The sequence below is a fragment of the Hyaena hyaena genome, unplaced genomic scaffold, assembly GCF_003009895.1.
Source record: "Hyaena hyaena isolate Hyena2069 unplaced genomic scaffold, ASM300989v1 scaffold_49, whole genome shotgun sequence".
NCBI lineage: Eukaryota > Metazoa > Chordata > Mammalia > Carnivora > Hyaenidae > Hyaena > Hyaena hyaena.
In genome coordinates this window covers 3,046,200-3,056,303 of record NW_024080681.1, presented here as the reverse complement: position 1 = coordinate 3,056,303, position 10,104 = coordinate 3,046,200, and the positions used below count along the sequence as shown (strand labels likewise).

The 10,104-nt window shown below is 46.1% G+C and overlaps 1 protein-coding gene across 2 annotated transcripts; it reads right to left on the bottom strand.

Annotated features, from left to right (window-relative positions):
• Window positions 1-380: 380 nt before the first annotated feature.
• Window positions 381-3,334, bottom strand: GCNT3 (glucosaminyl (N-acetyl) transferase 3, mucin type). 2 transcript variants are annotated; one of them, XM_039230648.1, is made up of 2 exons: window positions 3,302-3,334; window positions 381-2,145 (listed from the first exon to the last, which is right to left on the bottom strand). In XM_039230648.1, the coding sequence occupies exon 2, from the start codon at window positions 2,086-2,088 to the stop codon at window positions 772-774; it is 1,317 nt and encodes a 438-aa protein (XP_039086579.1). In that variant the 5' UTR covers window positions 2,089-2,145; window positions 3,302-3,334; the 3' UTR covers window positions 381-771. The 2 variants fall into 2 exon arrangements, with proteins under 2 accessions (XP_039086579.1, XP_039086578.1); XM_039230647.1 differs by lacking the exon at window positions 3,302-3,334 and having other exon boundaries at window positions 381-532; window positions 731-2,121.
• Between the last annotated feature and the right edge of the window lie 6,770 nt (window positions 3,335-10,104).

The following is a 10,104-nucleotide window of genomic DNA, read 5'->3' as shown; positions in this document are numbered from 1 at the left end:
TAGCCAAATTAGTGCTGTGATTGTCCCATAGGTTTATGGGTGGTCACACTGGTCAGATCACCGTTTTTCCTTGATCGAGAAGTCATGAATCTAGCAATGTAAACAAAACGAGGAGGGCTTTGAATAATGAAAGGATCCGCTCTGTTCCTGTCTATTCTTTTGAATCTGCTATTTATATACTCAGCTACAATCAACTTTGAAATAATGGAGATTCTCTTGCCAGCCACTGGGGATTTTAAAAGTCACAAATGGTTATGAGAAAAAGTCTCACACTATTTTTTTTTTTCTGGCTTATTAGACAAAATGTAGAGGCAGGACTTTGAATCAAGAGCTATTTATTTTTAAGTTAATAGTACAAAATGCCCTCTTCCCGCTAAAGTCCCACCCTGCCCCCGACTACCAAGCCCAGAATTACCGGAACCAGCATCTCCGCAGAGTAGAAAAGCAGATAGCAAGCAATCATCCGAAATCCAGGGTCCCTTGCCACACTTCCGTCCCTCATTCTCTTAAATAACTGCTTCTTATTCTGACTCTGTGAGAACATCAGTGGGGGAGCTCTTAGGAGTGGGGTGAGTGAACGCCCAGTGTTCACCCAGGACGGCAAGTTGCCAGGGAGGAGATCTACTTACCCGCACTCCCATAGCAGCCCCCTAACTTGGGCATGCCACGGAGTGCAGAGCCCTGGTCTCCCACCCCACACTGTCCCAGCACATCCAGAGTATGTACGCACATGTTCCTGCCCCATGGGTAGCAATTCTCTTATGGTTTATCTCAGAGGTCAGTCCCATAGATGGCCTTATAACGTAAGTACTCTTCTAAACACTGAAGAACATTGTCATCCACCTTTGGGTCAAACTTGTTGGCCAAGAGGTGATGGTTTTGAAGAATCCAGGACAGGTCTCCAGTCCCATAAATACAGACAGACCGTTGGTGGATTCCAGTGCAAGGTGCATAAGGTGCCCCCATACTGATGTTTCCCTCATGGCCCTGCCATTTGACCAGCCTGGCAATGGCTGCCATATCTGAGCTGTGAAACTTGGGGTGGTAGGGAATAGAGCCAGGCATCCATGATGCACGATGAAGGGTGGCCCATAGATGCTCATCGGGGCTATAGGTGTCTTTTGCCCATTCAATCAGTTGTCGGGACTTGGGGTTCTCTAAGACGTGTCGGACAAAGTCTCGAGAAGCTACAATATAGGCATTCCCTGTGAACATAGGTATATTATTAGGGGGAGGATCCTTCATCTTGTTGGTTACGTACAATTTGTCTTTTGTCTCATAGTGATATTTCCAGCGAGTCATTTTGTATGTAGTAGGTATTTCTGACTCCATACTGTTCTTCCCATTCAACATTTTGAGAGCCAGGACCATCTCGGCATTGGTCTTTATAGGAAAGTCTGTCCCACACGTATTTAGTAAGTACTTCCACGGCACTGGGCTCTGGAGCAAGTCTTCCATACAGTTCAGGTCAGCCTGCACCCTGGACCAGGAGGCATAAACCACCCGAACCAACTTACTGGCCATGAAGACATTTGGGAAGCATGAAATGATTGCCTTGACCGCCTCTTTGAAACTTTCTGGGGATTTCTCATCCACATGGATGCAGTATATGTTCTGCGGGGCATACAGAGCTCGGAGCAATCTTTCAAAGTTTTCTATCTTCTCATGGACCACCATAGAGTATGCAATAGGGAAGTCTAACTCTTCTTTGCTCAGAGGGAACCGTATGAACTTCCTTTCAGCCTTAAAGTGCTCACAGTCTCTGGTCATATTAAGGTAGTCAGTGTCTGTGAAAGGCTTCCGCTTGTTCTTGTTCTCCAGGTTGTCCAGGACAGCCTCGATCACTGCCTGGCGGTCCCCTCGGATGATCCCAGAACAGTTGATGGATCTCTTTGCTGGAAGTTTCAGGGACTCGTACAAGACTTCTCTACAGTGCTGGCTTTGAAAATCTCTGGACTTCAGATCCAGGGAATCAAAGTCACATTTCAACCTGAGACAAAGTCTCAGAGCAACAATGGCCAGCAGCATATAGCAGCCCAGGGCCCACAGGTGACGCTGCTGGTAGAGTGTCTTCTTCCACCAAACCATCCTCACGGAATGAGAAACCAGTAGAGGTTGGGCGCAAGGAAGGAGGAGGATGGAATCCTTGGACAGAACAAAATGCCTTCAATTACAAACTAACCCTGAGCGTATTCATAGGAACATCAAGTGCAACTCCAAAGTGACGGCAAAAATACATTTCTTTGCTAGACAAATATCCTCGGTAAAGACCTGCCGAGGACTTACACCTGGCCTGTTGACAGGGGTCTATAACCTGACTCGACAAACTGGCTGTGCGTGCTGGGATCAGAATCTGGCTCCACCTCTGCTCCAAGAGAAAAGAAAGGAAGCAGAACTGAGCACCTGTTGACTTTGAGATGTAATTAGTAACAGGAAGTCCCCACCCACCCTTCATTCCTCAGTCTTCCCCTGACACGTGACTGCCCTGTTCCTAAAGGGGCTCTTCTGTAGGGCCTAGAATTTCTAATCAGTGTAGAGAGACAATGAGTCTGAAATTCAGACTCTCAGCACCTGTTCTAGAAATCCAAAGATTTAAATCCTTTTAAAAGTACATTTCTCGCTCTTGTTTGGTGATTTATATTTGAGGATGCTTTCACTACATACAATTCATTGGTTCAATGTGATATCTAGTCAACCCTTTTTTAAAAAATGTTCTTAAACAAGTACAAAAAATGGGATACGATTCAACAAATGTATGGTAATCATTTATATAGATAATTCAATCTATCCAAATTTAAAATACATGTACACATAGAGACACACAAAGCTATATATATATACAATATTTAATGAGTGCTTTCTATGGGTCACAAATATTTTTTTACATTGCCCCAGCTCATCTTCACAACATACCTTAGGCCTCTTTTTTAGGTAGGAAAATAGAAGCTAAATAACTCGCCAAACATCACACACACTGTAAGAAGCAAATACGGGGCTCTTCCCCACCCCCCTTTCCCCCAGATTTTTTTTGTCCACAAGCCTTAATGCTTATTCTACCTCCAAACCACAGCCACCTTTTAAATAATACAGTACGGGGTACTGAGTACCATCAAAGAAAACCAGATGATCTAGGGGGGAAATATCCCTGAAAGGAGAGAGACAAAATGTGACAAATCCTCCCAACAATGACTGTTTTCCCTTGTTCTGTTCACTTTGTAAGTCTAAGACTGTGTCCCGCCTGGTCATAACTTTCGTGGGAATCTAAGAGGAAGCAAAAATGAAACATGAAGAAAATTCTCACCTTTTTAATAGCTTTGTCCTTGCTTAGGAAAGATCACTTGTCAAGGTGTGTCTGTATCCAAGGAAGGTTGGTTGGAACCCATGGAGGGAAATGTGAAGACCATATCCCCTTCTTTCAATGCCTCCAAAAGAGACCTTCTGATATTCACAGGATGTCCGAGAACAGTCTCAGGCTCCGCCTCGGCCTCTGCAAAGGAGAGAGCAGCAGGTGACTCCATCTGGCACCTTCCAGCTTCCTGCTCTCAGAAGGAAAAGCTGGCTCCCATATTATCATCCAGGAGCACATTCTTGAAGACCAGTCATTCAAGGAGGTGAATAAGGCAGGGAGAAAAAATGCTGGCAAAATCTGAGAGGGCAAGCAGGTATTTCAACCAGAACACCCCAGTTCGTAAGCATGCTCTTCTGCCACAAAACCGTTCATAAAAACCTGTCGATGCTCGCACAAGAACGTGAAAGCTCCCCCTGCTCCCTTAGTGAGAAACCACAGATACATGGAAACGGTTATGCCCCTGCCTTCTTCTGGCCTGGCATCCAAGTATCACTTCCCTTTTGTTCCATGAACATTACAAGAGTAAAGCAATAAAAGTACTTTTTTTTTTTAAATAGTTCTTAAACACACACACACACACACACACACACACACACCAGTTTATTCCTCAAATGGCAACTGCTAAAAAAATCCATTTTTCTGTCACCCCATTATTGTTAATAATCTGTAAGTTACAGAAATGCCCGCAGGGTTCCAGACTGTAGACCTCACTCACTAATGTCTGAGTCTAGAGTCTTGGCAGTCTAAGGAAATGCTATGGTTGGTTGGACTTCAGGGAGAGCCCCACTGGCTGGTTTGGGTAATACAACGTGCAAAATGCCTTCCAAACTGCTGACATTGTTTGCCACGGTTTCTCTCCTGTAACCAACACCACCACCCCTCCCCCCCAACCCCCCCAAAAGCAGCATGCCTAGCCAAATACTTGAAAAAGCAAATTTAATATAAAGAACTTAGCTAGATATAAAGCAGATAACTGCGGAGGACAGGGAGGGGGTCTCTGGCCATCCCAACTGCTGGGAATAGCTACCACTCCTAGGCTGGAGGAATGAAGATTTGGGTATTTTTTAATTTCAAACTTGGGAAGAAGGCTTGCCACCAAGCTAAAACTCAGACCTCTGAGATGGGAACAGCACCACCCATTCAGCTGGCGCTGGGGGTCTCTGACCTCAGAGGAGGCTCCCAGGCTGAGATCTCATCCTCTCCTGAGGTGGCTGAGATCTTTGTCTACCATTACTGTAACTGCATTCAGGGCAGGTACATAAAGAAACGGCCCCTGCGAGACAGGAAACAGGCGTTGACATGGTGATGCTCACAGAAGCAGGAAGTAGAACGGAAGGAAGCAGGAAATCCCGCCTCCGGCCTCATTGGCTCCCTCCGGCGCCCCCTGTTGACCGAGCTTAATAGGGGGCAGAAGCGGCAAAGCAGAAATCCTAGCCAAGTCCAAAAACGGGCTTCATCTGAAAACAATAGCGTAATAACAGAAATCAATCAGAGTTGCCTTCTTCCTACAAGAAGTGTTTCCATGGCCCCCAATACAGTGCAGGAAGCTTAGGTTTTTCTTTTGGGGACATCTTCTGCCTGCTTCTGACTATAGATAGAGACAGGCCAAAGGCAAAGGAGCCGTGTAGGGTCGTCTGTGCGCCCATTTGTGTGGCCCCGCTCCACCGGCTCTGTCTTCTTTCAGCTTCCATCATTCAGAGTCTGTGTGGCTCTGTTTTAAGCTGCTACATCCCTGAGGCAAACATGATTAAATGATTAAACGCTTGTTCCGGTATCTGAATCTACAAACATCTCTATTTTGTTGTTGTTAATGTTTTATATTTTTAAGAGAGAGAGGGAAAGAGAGGAAGGGAGGAAGGCAGAGATAATGTTTCTCAAGAAGGCTCCACGCTGTCAGTGTGGAGCCTCATGCTGGGCTCAAACTCATGCACTTGGAGATCATGACCTGAGCTGAAATCAAGAGTCAGACACTCGACCCACTGAGCCACCCAGGTGCCCCGCACTCCTATGTCTATATAGGACTTCTCATGGATGGCTTGCCCAGAGTCCTGCCTTCTTTCCCATAGAAATTACACCATAGAGTCCCTCAGTGAAAGAAAATATCTTGAATGTTTGATTTTTAAGGTAATCAAAATAGGGATCCACTCTTATTTGCTAAATATAGGGTAGTATGACCTTAACAAATTGGAGATACAGTTTGTTGAGATAACCTACACAGTAGTCATACCAACTAGGAGGTAGCTGCAGGCGCACTTGGGTTTTGGCAAGTCAGAGCTGGGCCTGAACCCTGGCTCTGCCACTTTCTAGCTGTGCAACCACGGGCAGAGTCTGTAGTCCCTCAGGCTTCAGCGACTTCCTCTGCATAACTGGGAGTAACACTGATACCTATTTTATAGGATGGTGGCGAGGATTAAGCGAGGTAAGATGTATTAGAAACTTGACTTAGAAGCCGGCACACGCAGCCCCCTGGTGAAGGTTACGGGGGCTCCGGGGCCAGCCCACAAAGGCCCATTTGACACACAGAATGGCTCAAGGAGGGTAAAAATCGCATTCTTTAACTCTGGACCAAGCAAAAGTGTCCACGCGGTAATGTGGTCCGATGGGGAAACCAGGGAAAAGACCTGAAATTGTCCCTTTCTCTGTGCCCTGAAAGAGCCTCAGTTGGAAGCGGTCAGTGTTGGCCCCACAGAGATGAAGGATGGGCTGCAGCTGACAGTGGGGAAGTGCAGGAGACGGACAGGACGGATGCAGGTACCGGGAGGTCACGAACGGGTAACCTGCGCAGTAACCTCGGCCATTCGGGATGGTCGCGGGTTCCATGCTTTTAAGTCAATGCGTGTCTTGAAGAGAAGGTAGAGCACTGACAAGAGGAGAGGCCCAGACTCAGGGTGCCTGGGAACCAGGCAGTTTTCAAGGCAGGAACCCAGAGCCGGAGTACAAGGCCCTTCATTAAGGTCTCTTTTGCCCCCGCTGAGACCAAGGGGCAGAGCCAGATGAGCCTGGACGCAAACGTATGCTAGAGTTCACGAGCACAGCAAGGTATTTAGCACTGAACATGATCAGGGCACTCACTGCCCTCAACTATCACAAAGAGGCACGCCTGGGTGGCTCAGTCGGCTAAGCATTCGACTTCAGCTCAGGTCACGATCTCACCGTTTTTGGGTTTGAGCACCCCGTCGGGCTCTGTGCTGAGAGCTCAGAGCCTGGAGCCTGCTTCAGATTCTGTGTGTCCCTCTCTCTCTGCCCCTCCCCTGCTCATGCTCTTTCTCTATATCAAAAATATAAATAAATAAATAAATAAATAAATAAATAAGCAAGCAAGCAACATGAAACCAGACAAGAAGTATAAAAGTGTCCAACACGGGTCTGAGTTCCCACAGTAACCACACCTATAGCTTACTGTATCTGAAGCAACAAATTCTTCCCACCCTCAACCCTTTTCTCTTCCTCCTGAGTTTAGCCTCCCCACTGGGCAAGTAGCTTGGCTTCCATTCCCTGAGTTTTGGTTTCTAAGTCTCTATATGTTTGTGGGAAGGTCTAGAGGTTCTACCAATAGGGAACAGAGAAACTGAGCTGGGCTCGTCAGAGTGAATCTGGAAGAATCCAGTGGAGTTATAACTACAGGGGAGGCTCTGGGGACCCTACAGCTCTGACAATAAATTCAAGAAGGCCCTGAGCAGCAGGAATCCAATCATTTTACGCTGGATTAACACATTGGCAAATGCACCCTTTTACTGATTTTATATGGCAATGTTTACCTCTGGGAGGTATCCGCAGCTCCTGAAAGTCACGTTCTTTCTCTCTCAGCACCCAGCATGGTAGACGTTAGACTTCTAAGGCTGCTCGGAAGAGAAATGCTATCCACAGAGAGACAGCAAGGGCAACCCCACTGACTGATAAAGGAGAAGAGAATGTGACTCAGAGAGGTGAAAGCAGAGAAACAGGCATTAAGCGAGGTTAATGTATTACCAGATGGGCTAGAGCTGGGCTTTGAAAGAAATTAAAGGTTCTGAGGAAGATGAGGTGGAGGTGCTTCCAGTTTATATTCTATGTTCTAGGTCAGTGGGCTCTTGAGGAAGATCGGGCTATGATATCTGGCCACACAGAAGAGGTTAAAGACCCAGTACAATTAACTCTGTCTCAAATCAGGATTGATCGATGAAGCCCACGCTCAGCGGCCAGACGCTGGCTGGCACCGTGCTCTCCTGGCCCTGCCCCGGGACGCTCCCTGTGACCTGGAGCAAAAGGGAAAAGAGATTCAAGAAAGAAAAAAGGACCGTGCCCCCCCCCCCCCCCCGCTTAAAATTTAGTATGTATCTTTTCACTAAATGCAGAGGAAACTTCTCAAAGTAGGAAAGAAGGGGATCTTCTCAAGTGGGTACAACTTGCTCCTTCCTGCTCCCATTCCCAAGCCAGAGCACCTGCTGGATTGTAGAGGAGGCCTTACTTGCGCACTCTCCCCCTTCAACCCCCCAACTTTGGGTGGACCCGTTGTTCTTCCAAAGCCAGACTACCTGCTCCTCAGTGCCACAGACCCCGAGGCCGCCACCGCCGTGCTTTTTATCCCCTCACCTCATAACCCTGTCCCCACGCACTGGCCCTCACTCTGGTGTCATGACTTCTGAGGACAAGGAACATGACTGACTCAGCTCTGCCCCAGCAGCTGGTGTGACAACCTGAAGATGGTGGGTTCCCCATAAATGTTTCCTGAATGAATAACTGCCTTGGGGTCCCTGGGAGGGCCCTCTCATTACCCACAGTTCACAGGTACAGGTGACCTTCAAACGCGACAGTTTACAACCCGCTCCATACAAGCAGGTGCACTTACAATGGGTTTTTTTTTTTTTTACAGGACAGTATTTGTATTTTCTCTTATGATTTTCTCAGTAACGTTTTCTTTTCGTTAGTTTGCTTTCTTGTAAGAATCCAGTCACTGAACATACAAAATATGTGTTAATTGACTGTTTATGTTATTGGTAAGGATTCTGGTCAATAGTAGGCTATTAAGTTTTGGGGGAGTCAAAAGTTTTACATGCATTTTTGACTGGGTGACAGGGAGAGAGACAGAATCTCTAATCCCCGTGTTGTTCGATATCAACTGTAGTTCCTGGAATTAACCGGCAGACTCCCTGAAGTAAGCTATGCACAAAAATGGAATGCCACCAGGCTGAAACTAATTGAAATACAAACAGCATTAAAGGGATTAATTTAGGGGTCCTCGGTGGCTCAGTTGGTTAAGTGTCCAACTTCAGCTCAGGTCATGATCATGCATCCATCAGTTTGAGCCCCGTGTCAGGCTCTGTGCTGACAGCTCAGAGCCTGGAGCCTGCCTCAGAGTCTGTGTCTCCCTCTCTCTCTGCCCCTCCCCCACTCGCACTCTCTCAAAAATGAATAAATGTTTAAAACATTTTTTCTTTAAAAAAAAAGGGATTAATTTTGCTTAGGAAACTTTCTCAGGGAATATGAGGCTAAGGTGCCTCTCAAGGCGCCTGGATGGCTGAGTCAGCTGGGTGTCTGACTCCTGATTTCCACTCAGGTCATGGTCTCTTTGTTCTTGGGATAGAGCTTTGCATCTGGCTCTGTGTTGACAGTGAGGAACCTGCTTGGGATTCTCTCCCTCTCTCTCTGTCCCTCCCTCACTTGCTTGCTCACTCGTGCGTGCACTCTCTCTCAAAATAAACATAAAAAAAAAGATGCCTTCCATTGTGTCATTCGGAAGTAGCCTAAATGAAACCAATAATAAATAGTAAGTGACATGGCAGTGTTTCATTCATTCACCCCACGGAACAATTGTTGAAGAAGGATGCTGTTCTAGATGTTAGAGATACAAAGTTAATTAAAACAGTCTCTACTTGGGGCGCCTGGGTGGCTCAGTCGGGTAAGTGTCCGACTTCAGCTCAGGTCATGATCTCATGGTTTGTGGGTTTGAGCCCCGCATCGGGCTCTGTGCTGACAGCTCAGAGCCTGGAGCCTGCTTCAGATTCTGTGTCTCCCTCTCTGACCCTCCCCTGCTCATGCTGTCTCTCTCTCTCTCTCTCTCTCTCTCTCACACAGAAATAAAACATTAAATTTTTTTTTTAAAAATACAGATCAACTATAGAATAAGTTTTAAAAAAAAAAGACAGTCTCTACTTTCAAGGTGCTCATAGTCTTTATAGATTGTAATGTCATGTAGGAGTGCAAGCAGAAATATACACTGGATGTAACAGAGGCCCAGAGGTTGAAACGAAAAAGGGAATGGCTAGAAATACAAGCACAAACAAGTAAGTGTGGGTCCTAATGAAATCTAGAAGATGACAAAAGAGAGTAAGAATTTGGGTGGCTGCCTCCTGCATTGTCCAGGGAAGGGTCTCAGCTCGTGGCTACAGGATGAATAGATGGGTTAAAGGAAACGTCTCCTTAGAACAGCCGTTTGGGAAAAGAAAGTGAGATCCTCACCCCAATGTAAACATACACTTCAGATGTGTATCTAAAAAGGAAAAACAGTTCTAAACTTTCTAGGAAATGTATGATACCTAAGTTGGGAGTTTCTTTTTAGTATTATATCGAGGCCAAAAAATTATAAACAAAAACCAGACTTAACTATATGGAAACCATAAACAAAAATATCATTTGAAGTAAGAAATGGAGCTTCTGGGAAAGCTCTTTAATGTTTTTTTGTTTGTTTGTTTGTTTGTTTTTGAATTTATTTCTGAGAGAGAGAGAGACAGCATGAACAGGGAAGGGTCAGAGAGAGAGGGAGACACAGAATTGGA

Bases quoted from the DNA above. Each gene is read 5' to 3' on its own strand.
- GCNT3 (XM_039230648.1), bottom strand. From the start codon at position 2,088: ATGGTTTGGTGGAAGAAGACACTCTACCAGCAGCGTCACCTGTGGGCC.